We start from the raw sequence: 24,298 nt of genomic DNA on the forward strand, positions 1-24,298 counted from the left end.
TTTAAGCAATCCGTGGGTGTTCGGGTCCGTTTTTTTTCCTGTGTCTTGCACAATTGGACATGCTTTGTCATAGTCACAATGAAAGCGCTGACAATATTTCAACACCTCCAGTGTTCGTTCGTGTTATCGTAGGTCGAGTAGGCTTACGATAAAGGGACACAGTTTTGTTCCAAGTGTTTCATAAACAAAAGCAAAAAAAAAAACATCAGCAAGTTAGGCTTTTTTGGGGCAAAAAAAAGACAGGAAAAAAGTTATCTTCATCCGAGAGTGTTCCATCTATTACGGGAGTGTATCTGTGGCTGACAGTTTCCTTCTGCTGGATACACTGTTGGATATTCCTGCCCGCCCCGGGGGTGGTTTGAAGCATTCTATATCAAACGGTCAAAGAGGGAGGTTTGGGTTTGTTGCTTTATGTAGTAGGAGTTTGGAGTTGGAGCCATTCGGCAGCTCATTTGAATAGCATGGTTTCGAATTTAAATCATTTTACGCTTGAGTTCGAACCATTCAGTACAGGGAGTTTAGGCGAAGTGAATCTATTATGAGGTGGGATCAATTGTAAGAATGAACCTATAATTAGCCAACGTGCGTTGGATTTTCTCACGACGTATGAATGGGAGTAGTAAAAAAAAGAGTTAAATAATATGAAAAATATTCTTTCGTTTGGTAGTTGTAAATATTTCAGTAATAAAATTTCATGTTTTTCCATATGATCATTTTTCTTCATACTAGATGTTAGATAATAAAGTAGTTTTCTCACCATGATGATCTTGTAAACACTTTGTAATTCATCCGTCACCCACTTTCGACACTTTTCAGTAAATGTTTAGTAACGGAATGAGTATGAGAATATAAAGTTCCGTAATGGCGCATGTAGTAGTAAACATAAAATGGCATCATTTCTAGCATTAATCCAATGTGTTTATGGAATGAAGGAAAAGATGTGGGTAAGATGCGTAGAATTGTTGTAGAAACTATTTCTTAGCTAAATCCTAAATCATTCTGTACAAAGGTTACACATTTCAGCCGGACAGAAACAACTGAGTGAGGTAAGTAGTGAGCATGACAATAGTGTCATTGTACAACATTCTTATCGTATCACACATTTACACCGGAACGATTAACTGCAGAACCATCCCTTCAGCTGTAGCGCGGAAGCATGGCGGCTTTCCGTAACTGTCCCGCGTGGCATACGAACTACTAACATCTGAGAATGAAATATTATAGTTTCTGTTGACACTTCTGGTACACTTCCTATGCCTTGTGCCTGAATTGAAATGGAACCGAAAAGGGGCCATTGCCTAACCGAACATTTTCCTCCCATGTGAAAAACACCATGCGTCTCCATTTCTGGGTTTTTTTTGCAGAACTATCTGCTAGGCTGAAGCTTTTCTCGGGGAGGCAAAGTTTTGCGTTAAAAGGCATGCAAATAATGAAGGCATTTTAAAAGCAAATGGCAGTTATTCAAACCTAAAACTAGCTCATGGTGGTTGGTGGTGCTTTCGAATGCGACAGAACGTGGCGCGGTTGGTGATAGTTTTGGACGCTTTTGAACGAAAAGCTGTGAAGTGATGTGTGAAGTGACACACAATGAGGGTTTTTGCAAAACTATTTGAAATAGAAAGTGTTGACATTGCTTGGTTATGTTTTATTTTAATGCATGGTGTCAAACGAATCTTTCACTGCGGCAGTCAGAGCTACACCCATAATCACCATAATAGAATTCAATTATTCAGCTCACATTATTAAGAGTCGGCCTTTTACAAGCGATATCATTTGCAATTGAATAGGCGAGACAATTTCTAACGCAAAAAGTTTCAACGATAAAATACTCACGTGCAATTGTGTAAACCGTTGGAAAAGCTGATACGTACCGCGTACCGCTTAACGGGAACAATGTGCAGCAATACATCGCCCGAGGCAGTTGATAAAACTGCCTTTTCGCAACTGGTATACGTGTGCGAAAAGTTTCCTTTTTTTATTTTTCAAGTTTTGTTTTCCAAAACTCGGTCTCAACAACAATCGCTGTAAAGGCACGATTTCACCAACAAACTTTCCCCGGTGTAGAGATTAGAAAGTTTATTTTCCCACCATTTGGCTTGGTGATGAAAAGTTGTTTTCATTTTCTTGCTCGTTTTTCACAGACGCCATCGGAATGATTTTTTTTTGTTTTTTTTTCTTGCCCTGGAACGGTTTGTTGGCTGCTTTCAGTCTATCGCCAACCGTAAAGCGATGCCCGGGCGTATCGAGCAAAATAGAAGAACGCCAGAATCCAGTAGCTTTCCCGGAGTGGCAAACTTTTTCGGGAATTTCCACATTGGAACCGGGGCTACAATGCTTGACTTTTATCAATCCCGTCATCGACCATTGCGACGGAATTAACGCACGATGTGGGTTGCGTGCCGGTGGGAGTGTCCCCAACATCGTCTTGTAGCATACATATAACCTGCATTAAAAAGATCCGTACGACATCCGTACGAAAGCGGGACGACGTTGCGTTCTAATGAGCAAGTACGTAGACGATGAAGACGCAAAAGGATGCCGCGTCTGTTGCCGAGAAACATTCGTAGGAAATGGCAAATGAATACATTATCATGTCTAGGCGATGAAGGTTAAGACAGCAGTGGACGACTAAATGACCAAATAATATGGTTGCCTTTCTTAGCTAAGAAGTGATGGTGCCGTGTCGCATTAATATCTAGCTGAAGTCGATCGAATATGTCGATTCGATTGGTGTAATAACATTGGGCAGTTAATTTGTTTTACTTTACTGTACGAAAAAAGGAGTATTTTTAGAGCAACAGATTTCGTTTCACTTGAATAAAATATTTTTCTTGCACAGATTTTTCGTTGAAAAATCGTTAAATTAACCGACTCATTCGGGTTAATAGTTCTTGGAAGGTTTCAGTTTTATTTACGATCTCTCCCAAAAGGTAGACATGCTTTTATTTAATACAAACGTAAATTGTATTTGTAAGGAGGTGTTTCGACACACTTCGCACAGGAACAGACAGCAAGTGAAACCTTTCACAAACGTTTGGTAAAATAATTGTCCAACTCTTCAACAAACGACTCGTCCAAAATTAACAAGTACTTCCATGAAGCTGCTTGCACAATCGCATCACGTTCACTTAGGGTTCGTTTCAGTTCAAATTTCCCGACACGACACGAATGAGATCCCTGTGTTCCGTTGGATGGTTCAATTGAAGCAACAAAACAAAAAACCCGAGCACCACACCGGATGGCTTTTGGCTTTTCCTTCCTTGGTGTTTGTTGTGGAACCTTCGTAGAACCAACGTTCAGTCCGTCCACCATCATTGGGATGAATTAATTGAATCTGCCGCTTTTTGTGTGAAATTAATTTAACGGCTGTTGCGGTCCCTTGGTTCCTCCGGCGCTCCGGCGGAGATGAGCGTACGTTAAAAGTTTCAAAGCGGCCAAATATAGGGGATGAGCTACAAATCGTAACGTCCGTTAGGGTGCGTTACTTCTCCGGGGGGTTTAGGCAATGGGTTTTGTACGGTGATCGTCTTAGTTGCTGTAGAACAAGAGATTAGAAACTTTATCATTATCGAAGAAACAGTAGCTGTCTTGATTAAATGAAGGTAGTTTTACGCGGAAGAAACCATTAGGAAACAAATCCCTGGCTTGGTGCGGCATATGTCAACGTGGGAGTGATGTTTTCAGGACAGAGAAAAATCTTTCTTTTTGGTTGTGTGTCTTTCGAACGTAAGCCAGCTTTTTTATAAGGTAACATAACATAAGTACACTTCATATAGTTGGTGGTCGAAGAGTACTTATAGCCAAGAAAAGGCCTCCCCAACGAAATAATTGTGGAGTACAATTGCAATATTTTATGTAGATATTTATTACTGTTCAACTCACTAGTTGCAATATTCTTTGTATAATAAATGCACGAATAATGTTTTATACCTAAATAACACTGCAGTTAGTTAAAAGGAATTTTAAGGTAAGAGTAAATTAGCATCATTTATCGGAGGGAGAAATAAAAATCAAATACAGGTAAGTGAGTAGAAAAACCGAATCCATTTTCAACACATTCCATAAGCACGTCTTGTGAGAAAATTGCTCCCGAAAGAAACATTTACCAAAAAAAGCAAATTAAAATATTTGACATTTTCACCCAACAGAACCGGTGTTTTACAAGTTTGATTAATTTCCGTTTGCTTTCTTCATTCTCTCCACCACCGGATGGTGCCTGTCCAGTCCAATCTTGATGATCTCATCGTACGAGTACGTGGAGTACATTGATGGCAACATGGTGGCCGCCTGCCTATCACCAGTGGATAGCTTCTGGCCGGCATCCTTCTTCGTCGGCAGCATCGTGCTATTCTTCATCATCCCGCTCCTGATACTGGTCGTACTGTACTCGGTAATAGCGAAGAACCTGATGGACAATCCGAGCATTATCATGTCCAGTGCGTCCAACGGCAATCGTGGCAATGTGTACAAGTATCGCAAGCAGGTAATCTTCATGCTCGGAGCGGTGGTGGTAAGCTTCTTCGTCTGTTTGCTTCCATTCCGGGCACTTACGCTGTGGATCATTATTGTGCCGAGCGAGGCAATCGTTTCGGTCGGCATCGAGCGGTTCTACATTCTGCTGTACTTCTGCCGCATCATGCTGTACATGAACTCGGCCATCAATCCGATCCTGTACAACCTGATGTCGTCGAAGTTTCGCAACGGGTTCCTGCAGCTGCTCGGCTGCGGGAAGATCGTACGATCGGACAGTATTTCGAGTGGGGCTCGCAAAGGTGGCGGTACGTTCCATACCGGTTCGACGAATCTCAGCAGCTCGCACGGTACCGGCTCAAGTCAGCGGAAAATTCAGCGAGAGGAGAATGGGAATAGCATTCGGCGACCGACGGTACAGTTTCAGCACCCGCCTGTTAGTGACGAGTGGCGCCCAAGTCAAGGTTCGTTAAGACGTCACAGCAGTATCATATCGATTCGAACCGTACCGATGGTGGGAAAGTCATGTTCCGCAGATTCAAACCAATATGCAGATGATACAACGATCGTACCGGTGCTCGAAAATGGTATTAACATTGTGGAAGAAGAAGAAGCTGTCGGTGAAAACGTAACTAGTAACACAAGCAGCAACAATTGTAGTCCTCGTCAGCAACAGCAACCACTGCCAAACAGTAACGGTTTCCATAGGTTTAAGGATAGGGTTAGGTTTAGCGGTTCGCGTCAGTCGTATCGGGCAAGGTTAGATTTTCACCACTACCGTGGTGGATATGTAGGTCACGGCCATCTCACTGCCATCAGCACCACCGAGGAGGAATCCGTCGAGGATCCAACAGCACCGTTGGACGATGAACAGCAGCACCGAAGCAATGACAATAATCGAATATCGCTGCTGAAAGCTGCCACCGCCGCACTTGCGACGGCTACCACAGCAGCTACAGCAACGGCGGTCGTGGTAATAGTGACCAGCGGTTCGGTTGATCTTGATTCCACCGATCAAGACAACCATACCGATGGAGCTGGTGCTAACAATAGCGAACAGATCGGCCACACAGAAATGCAACGTTCGCAGGAAGAACGAAACGGAAAGGAAACACCTACGGCGTGCATAGCCGTTGGTTCAATGGAATGTGATATATAGCTCTCTGAAGCGTGGGAATGTTGGGGTAGGTAGACAGGAAAGGAATTAGAATTAGCGTAATGGAGGAACAGAATGGAACGGCAGTTACAAACTGCTTTTGGTAAACGGATATTTGTGCATTTACACTATTGGAAGGGCGTTCTAAACGTCGAATGGCTTTACTTTTGTGTGCAATTGCTGTGCAAGTGGACTTGTTAGGGGAATTTCGGGGATGGACGCCGCAGGACGCGAAGCGAACAGTGGATACCAAGTATTCTACACAAGCTGTACATTTGAAACTATTTATACACAACACATACAAGATCAGTAGAATGGAGTGGTGGTGAAAATTTTATGTGTAAAATTTATCCAAAAAATAAAAACTCAAACTATCACGATGGAGGTTCATAAGATTGATATGGTTGATATTGGTTGTAAGTATTGCTTGAGAAATGGACACTGACTGACACTTTGCAAAAAGGAACTTCACTCCGGCTTCTGTTTTGTGATCATTATCATGCTTATTGTGATTGCGCACACTTTCGCAACAGGGACTAGAACAACGGAGGAACTTCATAAAGCCATTTTTATGGTTTCATTCCACGTCGATTCACGCCCAACAATTGCATGAAACTTCCGGAAACCGAACGGGCTGTGTTTCCCCCCAAACAAATCATTTGTGCCATCAAATTGACGTCCATCCGTTTATCTACTATCTCAGCACGCACCAAAGTTTCTACACAGCGTCTGACGTCTTTTCTTTTGATAGTCTTCCTCACTGTACTGTACACCGTACTTAGCGTTGGACTATATGTGTCCACCAGTGCGTAGGTTTTGTCCATCAGACAAGCTTCGGTTCAGACTCCATCGACAAACCGGCAAAACACTTTATGAATGAACCCTTAAAACGGGATGATTTAATTGCGTACGAAATGACATTAGGTCGGTTCTAACTGAATGAAATATATTGCGCTCACGAGAGTCGTTATGATATAACTCACTTCACGGACAAGCGAACAGAAAAGGAAAGAAAACACGACGGCTAAGAGCGGAACACGTACACGGTTTGTATCATGTTGTTTTATATTAATTCGTTAAAAAAAAAACGGAGTACACCAATTAGGATGGAAGAAGAAATGGTGGAATAAATTGTGGCTAAGTCTCATAAATACAGCACCCGATGAACGCTTTTTCGCTGTCCGTCGTATGCGGGTCGATGAATCCGTATTAAGTAGACGGTTTCTAAGCTACTCGTTTGCTGTTTGCTGCAAACAATCATAAAATACGCTACGATGCGTACGTTTCCTTAAAGCGTCTTTGCACGTGCTGGTACGCATTGTAGATTCTGTAACGGACGGAGAGACAGAGAGAGAGCGTTATTAGGTGTAACGGATCACGCTTTACAAGTGTTGCAGGGCGTATACTCACTTAGACTTGGCCGTTTTGAAGGATTTTTTTCGTCCTTTGGTTTTTTTCTCATCCGAATCGAGTGAATTTGATGAGCTGGAGGTAGGCAGATCGATCGGTGTAATCGAGATGCAGTTGTCTGTAAACATCAAGAGGCGTCGTTAATCGAACGTTCAATAACTAAAAGTATGCTAAAGCCCACTTACCAGGATGGACGAAAAATGCCAACGAATGACGGCCCCGGGTACGGATCGTTTCCTCCTGCGGAATGATCACACGGTGCTGCAGTGCAGTGATCTTTTCACCCGTCCACGTCGACAGCAGCTCGCCGGCATTGATTAAGATGGCACCCGGTAGATGGCCGACCCGTTTCCACCGATCCGTACCGGGCAGTTTCACCTCCAGGCCACCCTCCGAGTCCTGTGCTAACAGTGTAAACGTGCCGTAATCGCAGTGTGCCCCACACCGGGTCACTTGTTGCAGTTCCTGCTCTTCCTGTTCCTGCTGTTCGCGCATCTTCGCACGGTAGTCTTCGGGCAGGGACAGATCGATCTCGTCCTTTGTGCAGCGCTGCTGGCTGTACTTGCACGTACCGCGCAACAGCTCGTTCTTGCCATCGTCTTCTATTAGCGGCGGATAGTAGAGCAGCCGGAATGTGGACTGATTTTCACCCTCGCCATCGAGAATGTGACGGTGCTTCTCGAGAAAGTACCCGTACGGTAGCTCCATACCGACAGCGAGTGCCTGTAGCAGCAGTGCCGAAAGGCGCTTGAAATCGGTCGCCAGATCGGACACATGTTCCCGGAAGCCGGGCAGTGGTTCGTCCGGCAGCGGCCCACCCTCCGGCTTCAGTGTGCAGATGTTGAACGTATGGCGTAAATCTTTCGATTTACCATCGAACCGTTCCTGGCCCGGTTTAATATAGCCATGGTTCGTTTCACCTTTGCGCTGGTAGGTTTCCTTCGTGTCATCCGAAAGTTTACAAAAATCGTCCAAATGTCCATAAAGTTGTTTCATCTGTGGTGCCGAAAAAAAGGTGATAAAAAACAAAAGAGAAATGAATGAGAATGTCACATTTTAAGGTAGACAAAATAAAAACAAAAACTTTCGCTTATTATCGATCCTAAAACTTGTTCGGTTCAATAAACTCATCAAACGTTCGGCCCATCGGGCCCGGCGCAGTATTTAAATCTTCCAACTCACTAACAACAACGCACCCTCAAATGAAGTAAAAGCACAAAAATAAAACTGAACCAACTATGGCCCTTACGATAAGATCGTTAAACAACCGTTTCCATGGCACACAAAAAAAAAAGTGAGGACACATAGGTAACCCCTTGTCCGTACTATTATTGCCCAAAAGTTTCCCATTTGGCAAATTTGCCGTCACGCGGTTATATTGACAATCGTTTACTTGTTTGCGATACTAATTCCCGGTACAATTTGGACGATCGTAAAAAAAAGGTAAAGTTTGGCCGTGGGTTCGCGCGAGTGTCACCAGACAATGATTACATCCGACGGTAGTTGTCCCCGGCGATGGTTTATCGTTCATCATTTACTCACGAGAAAATGACACGCATTTTAGATGAACTTCAGTGACGCCAGTCACTCAATACTAAGTTCTCCTAGCCGGTGTGTCAAGCTTCTAGCTTGTTGACGAACAAATAGCTTTAATTTGTGCTTTTGTTCCAAACATCTGCTTGTTTAGTAAAGATCCTATCCGCCGGCTAGATTTAAGATCACCGACCGACACACGGAGGGTGAGTTGTTGTAAAAATGTTGCGTCGTTTGTACCACGTGTTCGATCACCTTCTTGCTGTTGCACTTGGGATGATTTTCTTATGTGTCCTTCATCCGGTACCGCTCGTTTCGTGTAACGAGACCATTAAGGAAAGGTGTACGATGAGTATCGTACAGGCACAGCAAGTTTGTTCCGACATGAGGTACGGAATCGGCTGAGATTATGGCAATGTTGGTGGAATGTTTTGAAATTAAAATTTTCCACTCCCGGTAATCATGGGGAACCGCGGAAGTCGATACAGAATGGGGTGCAGAGTATGACGCATCTCGCGTCAATAAATGCGACGAGCTTTATCGTTAAAAAGTCCCGCACAGGAATTGGTCACCCTTGTTTTTGGGGGAGGAAAACATGATGAAATCAGTAAACTGATAGAGAGGGATAGGAAACACTTCTACGCAGTTGTCTGCTATGACTGCCCATCAGCAGGAAGTGAAGTTTAAGGTTACGTTTCGGGTTTAAATCGATCGCAATTTGGTGAACCTGCGAGTAAGGTGAACAGAATGCTCAATTCTGTAGTCGCGTTGGTGTCTACACGGCACATGCCTCCGGGAGTTTTAAAACCACAAAGTCATTATGTCGGAACAAGTCGATGGCAGTAAGTAATAAGCGGGAAATTCTAAATAGTCCTCCATATACACAACGAGATCAAAGCTGATAGCGGAACACAACAGCCAAGAGCGACCAGAGGAAACGAAAACGATTTTAATTTCCTCCGTACTGTTGTGGCAACAGTTAATTGCTGACTATAAAATGGTTCAAAGGATAATTGTACCTACGCGTTCGTTGTTCTATTTGTTGCATGTTTGCACGAAACGAATTAATTGGTTCTTAGCGATTTGACACATTTTATCCTCTTCTCCCTTTATGTCGTCATGATGCGAACAAAAATTTTCCACCTAAAGCTCTCTGGATTGTTATGCATTTATCGTACAATAGCCTTCCTTTGGTTGATGAGTCAAACTAAAGCTACTACCCAGACATTCCAAGTGGAGGAAATATCTAAAAAAAATCATTATCGCTTAAAATTCGATCATTATCTTCCGGTGAATGTTACACCTTCATGGCAAATGATCAGCCGCATCATTCATGATGGATAAGTTTCTCCCACTGGTCCCATGCCACACCCAACCCCGTTAGTCGTCAGTTATTGAAGTACAAACAAATAAAGAAAGTGATTTCAGAATCACAACCTGTGACGACGCAACGGAGACTTTTTCGGGTACTACCATTCCAGACGCTCGGTAGACTGCAACAGCCAAGGGGGTATTTATCGTCTAGACCGGTGGCGCATAAACAAAACCCTGAACAAGACACTCCCCCCATTCTCAACCCACCGTTCCCCTTTTCTAAGGCCAGCGAAGGACACGACCGGGTTGCATTATAAAAGCGCACCGAAGCACACACCGTGTGCCGACGACGATGAATCCCTTCGCAAACGGTAAAGTTGTCGTTAGGATGAATTATGATCGTCCGTCTTCGGCCGTTGCGCACTTCATCCGGAAGCCGGATTTCCCATGCCGGTCGGACATCGTACGCGACGAACTGTTTACAAACAGAACACCCCAACCATGAGGGTTATTGCGGGAGTTATTCGCGAAAGGCGCGCTTTATTGTGTGTTGTTTTCGAAATTTTACTCCTGGCAGTAGATGTCCAGAAAGAACGCCACCATCCACGCAACTACGGTTGGAAAAAGACCAAACAAAAGCGAACGAATGTCTGTGGCGCGTATTTTCTATTAACGGTGCTGTTATGCGTTACGGGGCGTTACGGGACGTGGGAATGGTAGTACACCGGGTGATACCCGATGGTTAGCGTTCGTACGGAAATTTGTGTTAATTGAAGACACAGACGTCAATCGCAATTTTGCCGTACGCAAAAGGTACCTGGGCAAAGATAATGCGCAGTTTTTTGTTAAGGTAATCCTTCCGAAGTCGGTTGGATTAAGATACCGGAAGCGATCCCGAACGTCCAAAGGGCGACGATTTAAGCTGGAAAAGCTTACGGCCACGCGCTAAGTCTTGATAGACAACAGTCAAGGTGGTTGATTTTTGTTTTGAGTTCTTTTCTGTGCTGGACGCTGAAGGTACGAACGCAACTAGACGTTGTGCTTCTTATCGTATATGTCACGATCACGTGTTGCTGTATGTTTCCTGCGTGTACGTCAGGGCTCTTCTGCTAGACGTGTAATCCACCTGGAGTTGCAAGGACAGTCGGTGGTGTGGAACATACGTAAAACAACAATGACTCGTGACAGGTATTCATTGTTGTCGTCATTCTTCAGCTAAAAACAAACTTTTTTTTTCAATATAATTATCTTCTTTCATACATCTAATGTCTTTGTTATTCTTCTTGAAAACTTTAACATTTAAAACATCATTCTCGTTCGCTTTGCTCGCTTACCTTATCTTCCGAGATGCCATGATTAACCAGCAATGCAATGCCTTTTTCGCTGAGCGCTTTGTGGAGCTGATGTCCGACACGATTCACTACCGACCGGATTGGACATTCCTCCGTACCTGCCGGATGCAATAAAACGAAACAAACAAAACAAATGGAGAGGTTAGAAGTGTGAACAGTACTCTCGAGTACGGATTACAGCATTGCTCCCCCGGTGGGACAATCTTTACGATTGCAGGGGAGACACTTTGAAGCTAGAATGGACGAGAAGTGTGCGCGAGTGTGATAATAGATTGGGGACGGGGTGGTGAGATAAATGGAATTTAGAATTCTTGCTTTAATTACAATAATCTTAGCTCGACACGATGCGACGAGATACAATTAGGAGCTGGAGATCGATCTGACAAACTACGCCACTGAGCTGTATGCTGGAGTGGAGTTCGTGTGGAGCATATATTAATTTAGTTTGGAGCTCGAAGCGCGGACCAGTATCGGAATGCTGCCCGTGTAAAGAACAATAATCACGGTATGCATTAATAATGGTTTAGTCATCAGTGCGAACGTGATCAGCAGAGATCGCCATTTTTGAGATTAAAATAAGAATTACGGTTTCTTGGGTAATTTGAAAGTTCGTTAGACATGTTAGTTGAAAAAGAAACCTGTTTATGATGTGAGATATCTGGATTTTTACTTTCAATTTAATTCTACGAAAGGACTATAGAATATTTGTATGAGAAGTTCGTCCCAGGGAGCTCTCGGTTAGATAATCCGGACGTACATGTCTACATGTCAATTCCATGAACGTTACTTATTCGTATTAATGCTAAAAATAAGTAAATAAATGAATAGGTAACCTCACAAATCTGGTAGACGCGTGGGAACTGGGATGCCTCAGGATTCTACTTTTGCATTTCTACATTCTTCAAAGTACCGAAAGATGCTAAAGTTTTCCCAATGGTAGGATTATTCACCTTTCTTCTCTCCATCATCAAAGCTTATATCAACATTTCTTTTTACCTTCCCAAAGCTACTTTCGTCAACTTCTCATTCAAATGTTTACGACCCTGTCATCAAACATCCGAAGATCGGGGTGCGTTTAGTATCTTCACTTTCTGCTGCTATGAAAGAAATTTAATTCTCGCATGTTATGAAGCAAAAAGGAAAGAAAAACCCAAGTGGACGTGTTATTATCAACGGGAGCACTTTTCATCAGCATCGCAGCGGAACTGGGTGACACGTTGACATGCTCGTTGCTTCTTGTGGCTTTTGAATGATCATTGACATTAAATGGCCGAACACAGAAACACACACACAGTGTGGCGGCAATATGGTACTGAGTTTTAAATTTCAATTCGCTCTTCTCCCCATTTCCGCCGGAAGCGGAAATAGCGGCAAAACGAACCATAAAAAACTGTGCGAGAACTCGGTAGCTCGGCGGTACGACGAATTGATAAGAAAAAAGGGCAACAACTTGGCGATGGTGGGAAGGTGGTGAAAGATAAGGAAGAACCAGAGCGAGTGAAATAAAATGTGTCTTTAAAAAGCAAAAATCATTTCAACACGATTACATCGGACAGATTTGCGGCATTGACCTTTGTTTGTATGAGGAGAGGGAGTGAAAATTAAGACGAAAATGGAGTCTCTTTCTGTCCTTTTTTATGCTATCCTTGATAAGATTTGAGTCTTCCTTTTTTTCATCTCCACCAAAGCAGATGTGGTGGCATAACACCATAATCGAGATCGGGTGGGAGATCACAAGCTGAATGTTGGCAGGGAGTCATGCTCGGGGAAAACAAACCGCAAATAATTTACGACAAGTTGTCGCTTGCTGACCAATATTGGGAAGGTTAATAAAGAGCGGTGAGAAGAAAAATCGCATTTCATGCACAATTTTTTACTACTCCATTAAAAGCCGTCTGCAGAGTCGTGCGTTGCTTTAACAAATAAAGCAAAACTGAGGAAGGATATTAAAAAAAAAAAACAAGATCAAATCCACCGTGCCGGAAAAAGAAGGTCAACTTGGGCGGGAAGAATTTAACGGAGAGAATGATTAATATTTCTTTCCTATCACGATTTCGGTTTCCCATCTTTTTGGTTCGGTTCGTTACTGATGATGATGCCGGAATGGTAGTAAATAGCTGTACGCAGTAATTCGTCGATTCGTGACCTCCGGTGGCTTATTTGTAAGGATGCAAGGATGATTGGTAAGGAGTTTCAAAGTTCTAGCTGGGAATGGAACTCCAATTATCTGGGCCACCATGATCATCATCATCATCATTGTGAACTGCAGCACTTTTTATCGCATCCATCATCGGGTGAATCAACATCTCGGCGAATTCGCGACGCTTATCTACTACTACGCCCTTGTCTTTGGTGCGGTTACAAATGCGGTGCAATTTTATGATAGAATTGAGCTTGGAAAATAAACCCACATTTAGATAACACGTAAAACACTAATTTATTACATCCGATTCGCGTAGAACTTCAAAGATAATTGTTCACAGGAATCAAATTGATAGTTTATTTGTCGCTCCTCGCAAAAGACAAAGTTCGTACGAGGGGAAACTACAACACACTGTAACCTTCACCAAGGCTCCTCACAAAACCCAACAACCGGCGGGATTAGATTCTTATCGCCGTCGCAAAGAAATCGAGAGGAATGTACGCCTCTTTAGGGTGAAGCGCACTAGTTTTGTCTCAGTTTCTCGGTGGTTTTGTTGATAACGGGGTGATGTAAAACGTACACAAAACAAAATATGCAAAGGAAAGTGAGTCGCTGTCAGCTCTATCTGATAAATGCCGCACCACAATCATCAGCGGGAAGCGTGTTTGGGTTGGATTTATTTTTAGCAAAGTCTCCAGATAAGCAACAAACCTAACTAACCTGTTCGTTGGTTGTTAATACCTGTTGCGGATTTTTGTTTGTTTTCTCTTTTTTATGTGAGGATATTACAAAGAGAGATCAAGTATGTAGAGGCCCTTGGTAATTCTGGAAAAAAAGAACCAAGTGGCCAGTGAGAAATGAATGATTTATGGATGGGTTCGTATTCGACGAGTGGGACTTTGGTTAGCTCCATAAAGCAATAAAATCGCATCGCAAAATCTGCCCCAAAAGCCGCCGATTTGCAGCAATGCAGGCGGTACGAAGGAGCGAACGTGTGGTTTTTTTTGATTTTGTTTCCATTTTCATCGATAATCGTCAACTTTATTTGTGTGATAAAAAAAACAACAAACAGTCAATGTGCCACACACACAGGAATGGGGGGGGGGGCGAATGTGGTGAGGGAAATCCCCGATTTTATGGCGAGCATAAAAGAAAGCACCCCACAAAGGACCACTTGAGAATATTGATTTTTAATGGACGCGATATGATAAACACAGTGTCGGAGTCGGACTCGTGGCACTCCACCTCAACATGGGGTAATGGTCAGTTTTTGTAGATCTGCGGGGATGCTTTTGTAAGTGTCATTAAAAATACTTTTATTTTCAAAAAAAAAAAAGTTGTTCATTGACAGCAAACAACATGAAAAATTTAAAGTAATTGCGATATTCCAATAGGCACGAAATTAAAAAAAAGTCCTAAAAATACTTTCTTCCTCTTCTTATTGGATGTAAATCGACTTATTTAAGTCATTTCTTAAACATTTCTGGCTTATTAGACTTTTTCACGCCATAATTGTTATAGAGTTGTCAACATCACAACGCAACGCAACATAATCTTTCGTTAAAATACAACAATCTCACGATGTTCGAAATAAATGTAAATAAACATACAGACGTCGAACCGTGCCGGATACAAAATAAGCAAAATGGAACCGCGGTATAGACGCAAACGAGGCGTTTATTAGCCCAAATGATTGGGACACGAAAATATCTAGTCTAAATACACCGCAACACCCTTTCCTCACAACGACGGCCAAACAAAACCGATTGCCGTATATGTGACAATTTTCTTTTAGCGCCCTCCAATTAGAGAACTGGAATGGGGGACCATACGGGAACCACTTCAAGGTAGTAGAACAAAATAAAAAAATAATACAAAAAAAACCTTTAAATAATGAAAACATCTTCATGTGTTAGTGATTAGCTGGTGGAACGATCGTGATCATTCAATCAAGGTGGACGTTTTAAAACGGCTTTGGCAATGGAATTGCAGCAAATTAAAGGTAAAAATAAAATTCATACCTCTCGTGTGCCGTCATCTTGACTGCATGACTTCATGTATGACCAATCAGCGGATCGCGGTGCATGGGCCGAACAGACACTAATGTCCCATTTGCAACAGCTCGCCATACAGTTATGGGTAATTCAAATCATATATTACCATCCATTAGACAGAACAGGCTGAACACTGATAATAAAGTGTGTGTTTCATCTGTGCTCTGTTTAAACACTTATGATTATTGCTTTTTGTTTTTCGAAGAAACCCCTGACCAAGCTACCGCCCAATGTCGCGCTGTAACATATGTTCCCCTTGGGTGAGTAATGAGATGAGTAATCGTACCAGCAGATAGCTACTCCACCACACATCTACTCGATACAAATTGCACAAACGTAGAGGAAAAAAAATCTCCTCCCGGTTTGTTATGTCAGCGCAAAATCGCATTAAAAACTAAACGATTGTTTAGTCTAGATAGGGCACAGTAAAGCGATTCTATTTTTATTAGTGAACCCCTTACTATTTTTTATGGATTTCCCTACACAAGATTGATGTGGTTGTTGTACAAACACTAGAAAATATAGTTGGATTTACCACTTGAATGGATTGTGATTTTTTGTTTTAGTACAAAAAAAATACTGATCATTTGAAATATTTTTTCTTCTCTTCTCCATCTGCATACAGTACAGCTTCCGTCCTCCTATTGATCGTCGATCATCCGACAACGGAATGACAGCACAATGCAACAAATTCCCCCTGTACACCTTGTCTTGTCTGTTTGTGTCGAGTTTCCTAAACGACTTTTTTGTTGTTGCTTCAATTGTCCGGAACTTTACATAACCGCGATCGTTTAATAGCGTGGGCAATAGGACTGGGAAAGATCGTGCTACGATTAAAGCATTTGTCAATTTGCGCGAATGCCAACCAAACCGTTGATCAGCGGCAAGACGAACCCGCACGCTCGATCGTTCGGCAATGAACTGTATTCGCGATGCATCGTGATTCATTTTGCTTGCGATCGTCATCGCAATGAACGTTCGTTTAGCTTTGTCTGCGTTACACGCTGTGGATGCTGTGGCCCATCTCGGGACGACCTTTCTCCGTTCACGATCCTCGCCACGGTACAATGATCCGCGTGCGCCAGAACGGGACGGCAGGTAGGATCTCGCATCGCACAAGAAAAAAACCCTGGAAACCGGGGTGAACTGCAGGTTAGTGCCAATCGAGTTATAATTCATTGGCAACGCAGGGGTTGCGGCCTTTCCATCACTCGCATCGTACCGAGTAACCGGGTCCGTTACTGACACACGGACCGTTTCTGAAACTGACCGCACGTCTTGTCACTAGCGATGATTCGACCGGACTGAGACATAGGAGGAATGGAAAAATCACATCATCCAGAACGTAACTCATACTATAATTTAGAAGGAAAATAATATTCAAAAATAGATAACCCATCACGCATCGCGCAAGGAGGGTTTAATGCGTGCAGCATTAGACGTAAGAAAGGTTTGTTTTGCTTCGAGAGTTAATTGTTTGCTGCCCACTACTTACCACAGTGTGCGAGATCGATGATCGGTATTTGACTCTTCGACAGCAGTGTGTCAACCTTTTCCTCGGTAGCTTTGTTCTTCAACATGCTGAGGCCGCGGTTAAGTGTCTAAAGACGCGTTAGGACGGTTTTTGTAAGCGGAAAACGTAGGGAGGGGGCTGAATGATGAATCGCGCTTTATGCCCGTGGACGTTGCGTTCCACCACGGTTGTATGGGTGTTTCGGTGCTGTGCCAAGGTTTCCGGCCCAGCCGCGAGACAGGTTTTGATGCTGTTTTCTTTTTTTCTCTGTTTTGTTGCGCTTCGCGCGTTTGATACCACACCAACTATTGCTATGCGGCTACACAGCTAAACTGCACGATCGCGGGTATGTCCGTCAGTGTGTGCGTGTATGTGGTGTATGTTTTGAGGTGCGTATGCGGGGCCCTTTTTTGTTTTCACCACCAACACCACCAACAGCAAATGCGCTGCTGGGCATGCACAACGTGCAATTTCACTTTTTCATTCCAGAGGTTCGAGCGGTTCCCGTGCACGAAATATTTGCAAACTTGTTGAACTCGTTCAGTATGTACGGTCGTCTGCAGGCAATGTATGTTGACCCTTGAACAATTTCACGGAAATGATTAATCTGGCTTAGTTGCGATTGTAGACACGCGTTTTTATGCTGCGTTCCAAACGTGCTGGTTGCCGTTGTTACCACGATACACTGGTTGCCGTGGTGATCACTGACAGCTGTCTACTATCATTTCCTCGTTTACTGTACACTATAGCCCAATGCACGCAATAGGGTTGATTCACCGTGACACACAACACTCACTCGACGGAGGGTTGGAAAAAAAGCAACAAAACACGCACTCACGACGGTAGATTCACTTCACACTCGTGGGGGTGACTGAATATACTACTACCCCTGCGTTTTTTTTCTGCTGGGGGGGTTGTTTCAGTACGCGTACAGTGACTGACTGCTCGCACTGGCCTCGAATCACTTACTGATCGTAATGTTGTACCCCGTGAGATGGGTTTAATGCTTACCACCGTACACCACCGCAAACGGATGACGAATGTCGTCGATGCGTATGTTCGGCGGGTAGGACACGACGTCCGTGCACAGACACACGCACACCGTCTACTCAGGTTAATCTCTCGTTTGCCACGGTATCGGGTAGAAGGTGCTTCCCGTATCGGTTTACTGGTGTTCTGGTGTGTTCAAACCCCGTCGCGATATAACAAACTGATAAGTTTGGTCCGATAAAATGAAACAATTGTTGCTGCTGCTGCTGCTGCTGTTGCGTGGTGGTCCAATGCCGTCTGCTGCCGTGTGCAAATGATGATGTCTTTGCTGTGTTGTCTGAGGCGACCTGCTTTTGCTTTTTCCAACACCACAAACGATCGCGCTGATGTGTGCACGCACGACACGTTGCACCTTTTTTTTCTTCCGATCGACACTCTTGCAGTTGCACACCGCGCAAATGTCTGCTGACTTCTGCAAACAACGGTACGAGGGAGGTGAAATCTTTTCACACACCGACCACTTACGGTACGGAACGTTCGTATGCTTCTAAACTTTCGTAGCGGGCAGTACACCGACGATGATGCTGATGAACTGATCGTGATCATAAAACTTGTGCGGATCGTTGTGAGATTATTTATTCACTCCTTCGCACTCATTCACACCTGGCGGGGTTGTTTCGTGTGTTGTTCTCGTTCAACATCTGGGTTTGCAATTGTATGTTCTGCAACACGATTGCCTCACAAACGGTGCCAAGGAATATGCTGCAGCGAATGTGTGTTTGTGTGTTGGAGAGATTCATCAACGTGAAGATGCGATTTTATGCTTCCTTTTAGTTCACTCTCATGCGCTGTCCTCTATGCGTGCTGGCTGATGAATAGAAAAACAAACAAGAAACAACAAAGCGCTTCTTCTTTGACGTTTGTTTTCACACGCGTTTAGAGCACGATCGTACCACTACAAGTGCGTCAATTTACGCACACACACACGTGCACATCATTTACAGTTCTTGGAGTGCCAACATGCACTCCAGATTGGTGTGCGATGTGTTGTTTTTTGTGTAATTAGGAATGAAAATAAAATGCGTATTTTATTTAATTGGTGGCTTGAGGGATAACTTAAGGTAATGTTACTAACAAAACATAAATAAAGGAGTTAAAGTTGCTATTTTGAAGCATTTTGAACTTCATTACAAATTTGATCACCAATTTATTCTTCCATCGTTCTAATCTCAACTTATATCTATTGTTCTTAGTTGGTACTATTCTCAAAGGTAATTTTACGATAGTTCGTTTCAGAAAGTCTTATTTTCTATCCTTTTGCTGAACAATTTGAAATGCGTTGAACAAAAAAGGTCTTCCAACCGTTTATCATAGTTGCGCTACTATCCGATAGATGGCAGCAGTTTTAGTACACGGTCAAATAATTGTGGTCAATGTAGATTAGAAAATCATTTCCTTTGTTTAATTTATTAAAGATACATAAAATTGAACTATTTTTTAAAGCTCCTACTAATAAATCGATTGTGAAGAGGATATTATTTGATTCTTTTTCATATCGTTTTCAACTCCAAGATGTCCTTAGGGCGACCACAGTTCACGCTCCCCGTTGCTATGTTTTGTTTTCTTTCTGCAAGCTGTCAACAGTCGTCAACTGAATTCCTAACGGAATTTTTCAAGCGCGCCACAAAACACCAGTGATGCAGTTTGGTTGGTGATTTGGTACAAATCTTTAGCATTCAATTCGTTTCTGTTCGATCCGCACAGCCGTGCACAGCAGTGTAAACATGTCGCAAAGTGACCGTGTTACGGATTTAATCATGCATTACTACATGGAGCATGGTCGCAACAGGGACCTGGAAAAGTATTTACGTTTGCGACGAATGTCGAACGCAACGCGTTCCTCCAGTGATGGAAGTCTTCCGTGTTTGGATGAATTACAGCGTCGTGCATGCCGTTCCGCTTGCGATCGATCTGGCCTTGGGAAATCGATGGAAAATTTGTCCACGTTACGAAAAAAAGCGGAACAGCAACAGCTGGAGGAGAGTGAAAAATCGCTTCGCAATGCGTCTGCAGAAAGTGCCAAATCGGTAGCGAACAAATCACCCGACAAAGCAGGCCCTGATGCTGGTGGTTCGGCGGATGGAAAGGGCGTAACAGTTAGGGAAACAAAAGTGGAACACAAGAGTGGAAGAAACTTTAACTTTAATCTTGAGTCGGTTATTGAAATTAATCTTCCTCCGCCACCGACTATTACGTTGGGTGTACCGACTTCGGGGACAGTTGCACCGATTACGTACACCCAACCGGACCCGCTTCCACAGGTACAGTCGGTGATGAAGCAAGTTTCGCCACGGATCGTCGTGCATGAGAATAGCACCCAAACGGCGGCCTCAGAAGATTATCCCATTCGGCCAGTAGTGAAAGCGCACATTCCCGGAAACGTGGAGGAACCGCTGGACAGTACGAAAGATCTGTCGCCTGTCAGTAGTATTGCATCGAACAAGCAGAAACTGGAGTGGGATTCGTTAGGTGACATTGGGTATGATTCGAGTGAGCGTTTACAATTCTGTGGTGCAGCCGATCTGAACGAAACGGAAAAGCGTTGCCTTCAGCGATACTTTGCCCGTAAAGGATTAACGTTCGATCGGAGCGTCATCGTCGTACGGCAGAAGGATGAAAAGGAGAGGAAAGCTGTGCGTCCAGGAGAGGATACATCGATCATGCGAACCAAACCGGATGCACAGAGCACGCCAAAACTACAACCACCACTACCAGTGCAACAGAGTGAAGCTCGGGAGGAAGCAAAATCTGCCCAAACGTCGCTTCATACGCGCGGAAGAGAATCACGAGGCATACAGGTATCGCGACGAAACGATGAACTGTACAATCGGCAGGACAAAGCAATCGGAACAACCGACAGCTACACGATGGCCTCGGTAGATGCGGCGGAAAGTTTCGAATTCTTTTCACCCTCGGTACCGGAAACGGAAAATAACACCCCATCCGTAGCTGCTTCCGTTTCTACGCCGGTGCATACATCATCGAACACTTCCTCGTCCACGGCTAATGAGGCCAGTTCCAGTAAGCGTGCAATGCGGCCTTCGTTTGACGATGAGGTAAAGCTCGGACTAACGCTATACAATTCGATTTGTGAGCTGAACAGCATGCCAACAGGTGTGAAGGAAAGTTTGATCGATAAAATATTTCGAAAGCTGTCCCGGCACGATCCGAAAAGGAGGACGCGGCAACAGTTGCTACATGACTACGGGCAGGCTGTTAGGAAGCGGATGGAGAAGCACGATGAAGGTGGCTGTTCGAGGGCGATGCCAAAGGAGGAGAGCAACGTGTACGACGATGTGAGTCCTTGCACCGAGAAGGACGACTCGGAGGTCGGTAATGGAGGTGCTCAACTTGATCGAAGTGTGGGCATGGTAGAAGAGGTCATTGAAGAGACGAAAGATCCGGCAACGATTGCTGAAAGCGAAGGCGTATCGGAAGGATCAGTACAAGCGTCATCTTCCGAATCGAATGAAGGGAAAAATGAACTACAACAAAGTTCCTCTCCAGGCATCGTTTCCCTGGAAAATTCGTCCCATCGTACCGTTTCCTCGCAGCCCGTATCAGCCGGAACGGCAAAAGAAAACCTTCCCCGAAAGATGTCCGCTCCGGAGCCACGAGATCGGCGCGTGCGTAAAGCTATGCAGGAGTATCTTCGACCCATGACACACTCGGAAGTGGAATATGAAAACTTTCGTCAGCTGCGGCAACTGAACGAAGAACGTGCCAACGATCCACAGCTTGCCAAAATCGATCGAGAGATCGAACAGTTGCTGGTGAAGAAAATGCTTCTGCTCAATGTAGGCACTGCTGCTATGTCGGAGCCAACATTGCCGGTGAAAGATATGGTTCCTGCGCCGCCCATTCCAAAACCACTACCCAGTGAACGCAGTGGAACGGTGTACACATCGGTACACGAACCAATGTCGGCTGACAGCAGCTCCAAGGATAGTAGTTCGGCTTGGAATTCGCACTACCACATGGCGAAGGTGATCAAAAATCGTTCCAAGCTTGAAACGCCCACCGCACTCACATCGACTCCGTCGGACGTGAGCATTCCCACATTTATTAAGCAGAAAAAGGACAAATTTGTAGAGAATTACGATCAGGTTCGTACACGCAGAGCGTTCGAGGAACAGAATCACATTTACACCCGACCGTACAGTAGCGGTGGCCATCGAAGTGGCGATAGAAGACACCATCCGCATGAGAAGGAAAACCATGCATTCCGAAAGGATAGATATGCGTTAAACAAGCTGTCGAAAGCAACTGGCACTGATTGCCGAGCAATATCGTCCTCTAATAATACCATTCCTTCGCCGGAATTCATATCCTCCGATTCAATATCGATACCGGTAGTGACGACACTGACAAACACTACTACGACGCACCATTACGATATCAAGTCGAGAATGCCTTCACCGCAACCGACAGCAAAAGGACGCACGGCGGGAACACAGACAACGGATTCTATCCTGCGCACCAAACCGATTTTTGGGGAAGCGAAAAAGAAACCCACCTCCGTAACAACGTCCGTACAGGTTCCATCGACTGTCGGCAGAAACATGGCTGGGGTGATCGAATGTAATTGTTCTTGTGGCCAGCGTGACCAGAAACGGGTAGATCATGGCTTTGAGAGGCAGAACGTTCCACGGCGAACAGAAATTATCAACGGCGGACGTCAGGATAAACAGGCGCAAACGAAACCATCATCCATAGCGTACGTTATTACCTTCGCAGGCACAACGGTGGACCGGAAGGGTCACAAGTCATCATCCCAGCCATCATCGTTATCTTCCGAAAGTGCTACCGAAAGCGAACCCGAGAATGGGAAGGATAATGAGTCTGAAAAAATGCTCACACTGCGAGAACAGTTTCGGCGATCGTGTCCCGCCACCTTGAACCGGATCGAGGAACGACGCCAGTGTATAAGCGAGCTGAACAAGCTACGCAGCAAACGGAATCAGCAACGGCAACGACTGTTGCTGCTTACCTCCGATGACTCGTTGCGAAAAACGACCGCACAGGGAAGAAGCAAGCTGCCACCGCCACCGTTGAGCCAGCGACGTGTGTTTGCCTCGACACGTGCGATCCGGGAGAATACTCGCCGGCAGGTTCGCAAATTGCCGGAAGTGCAACGGAAGAAGGAAGTCGAGCGGATCAACAATTTAAAGCGCAAAAATCGCATTCTTAAAGATGTGTACAACAAGGTAAGGAATTTCGGAGAAATGGGTTTATGAAGTCGTAAAAATTTGCATGATCTAAATTCACTTTAAATCTTTTGCAGAACCTTCAGCGAAAAGTGCTAAAAGGGCAAGTTGACCTATCGAACAGTGTTCGTGTAATTCAGGACTAGCCAAGAGGAGTGTAATCGACCAGGAGAAGCCGTTACAACAATTTTTATTTTTAAGTTTCTTTTTACTATAATTGCACATTCGAGGTTATGCAAATAAAGGTATAAAAAACAAGAATCGTTTGCTTGGTGTTTAAGTTAACCGGTAATAGCTGTTTTATAATTATATTACTTTGCAGCGATTCACAAATTTGAACATTTTATGTAACGCTAATGCATTTTTAATTTGAAATTTTAACTGATAAGATTGTAATTTTATGAAATGTGAATTTACAAAAAGAAAATATGTCCGTCTAATCACCCATCGTGCAGTGCGCATCTTCGGTAGCTGTGCTGTCTGACTGTTTGGAATTGGGATCGATTGTTGTGAAAGTTTTATAATTTATATGAGAATAATCGATAGTAATAACTAAATACAATGTAATTCCTATTACAAAACTCGTATTTTAAATTTCATTCCTTTCGCGGCACGTATTTTTGTGAACCTAACTGTCAATGTGACGTAAATGGACAGACCTGCGTTGTACGGTCTTTGCTTTTCTTCATCACATGACAGAATCCATAAAAAAATCCCAATCGCATTCGTGTTCGTCGCCGTCGTTCATCTCGTTCGCATTAAACTTTCCGTGCTACGACTGAACCTGATCAGTGGTCTTAGAAGGTAAATCGTTGGCCATCTCATACCGGTGTCCCAATCTTAACTAGGCGGTTCCGAATTTCCCTTTTCCCCAGTAGCAGCAGCGTATATAGCTAATCGGAAGCAGCACAAGCTATACGGCGAAGGAGCAACGATGTCGACGATGTACAATAAAACCCTGTCGGCCCACCAGGCCCACAAGGAGCACGTTCTGGCGGTTTCGCGTGATTTCATCTCCCAGCCACGATTGAGTAAGTTCAGTTAACTTCCATGGGCCATGGACGATCAGCTTTTTTCCGCTGGAAGAACAAGAAAA

General features: G+C 44.0%; 4 protein-coding genes across 4 annotated transcripts in view; 3 read left to right on the forward strand and 1 right to left on the reverse strand.

Moving 5' to 3' along the window:
* Positions 1-4,174: 4,174 nt before the first annotated feature.
* Positions 4,175-6,197, forward strand: LOC125764641 (uncharacterized; the record flags this gene model as incomplete). The annotated part of the gene is made up of 1 exon (XM_049429076.1): positions 4,175-6,197. A coding segment is annotated over one exon (1,455 nt), but the record flags the coding sequence as incomplete, so codon positions are not given.
* A 454-nt stretch (positions 6,198-6,651) lies between these two features.
* Positions 6,652-18,831, reverse strand: LOC125764731 (uncharacterized). The gene is made up of 5 exons (XM_049429294.1): positions 16,928-18,831; positions 11,218-11,333; positions 7,222-8,032; positions 7,037-7,154; positions 6,652-6,953 (listed from the first exon to the last, which is right to left on the reverse strand). Exons 1-5 carry the CDS (start codon positions 17,010-17,012, stop codon positions 6,896-6,898), a joined length of 1,188 nt encoding a protein of 395 aa, XP_049285251.1. The 5' UTR covers positions 17,013-18,831; the 3' UTR covers positions 6,652-6,895.
* A 350-nt stretch (positions 18,832-19,181) lies between these two features.
* LOC125764676 (Alstrom syndrome protein 1 homolog a-like) lies at positions 19,182-23,488 on the forward strand. Its single transcript, XM_049429143.1, has 2 exons — positions 19,182-23,202; positions 23,280-23,488. Exons 1-2 carry the CDS (start codon positions 19,720-19,722, stop codon positions 23,346-23,348), a joined length of 3,552 nt encoding a protein of 1,183 aa, XP_049285100.1. The 5' UTR covers positions 19,182-19,719; the 3' UTR covers positions 23,349-23,488.
* A 383-nt stretch (positions 23,489-23,871) lies between these two features.
* LOC125764720 (V-type proton ATPase subunit B) overlaps positions 23,872-24,298 on the forward strand; it is a 5,344-nt gene continuing 4,917 nt past the window's right edge. The window contains exons 1-2 of the mRNA XM_049429268.1: positions 23,872-24,006; positions 24,081-24,233. Coding sequence (XP_049285225.1) covers positions 24,137-24,233 — 97 coding nt within the window. The 5' untranslated portion in view covers positions 23,872-24,006; positions 24,081-24,136. The remainder of the gene's footprint in view (positions 24,007-24,080; positions 24,234-24,298) is intronic.

This window comes from Anopheles funestus, chromosome 2RL (genome assembly GCF_943734845.2).
Source record: "Anopheles funestus chromosome 2RL, idAnoFuneDA-416_04, whole genome shotgun sequence".
Taxonomy (NCBI): domain Eukaryota; kingdom Metazoa; phylum Arthropoda; class Insecta; order Diptera; family Culicidae; genus Anopheles; species Anopheles funestus.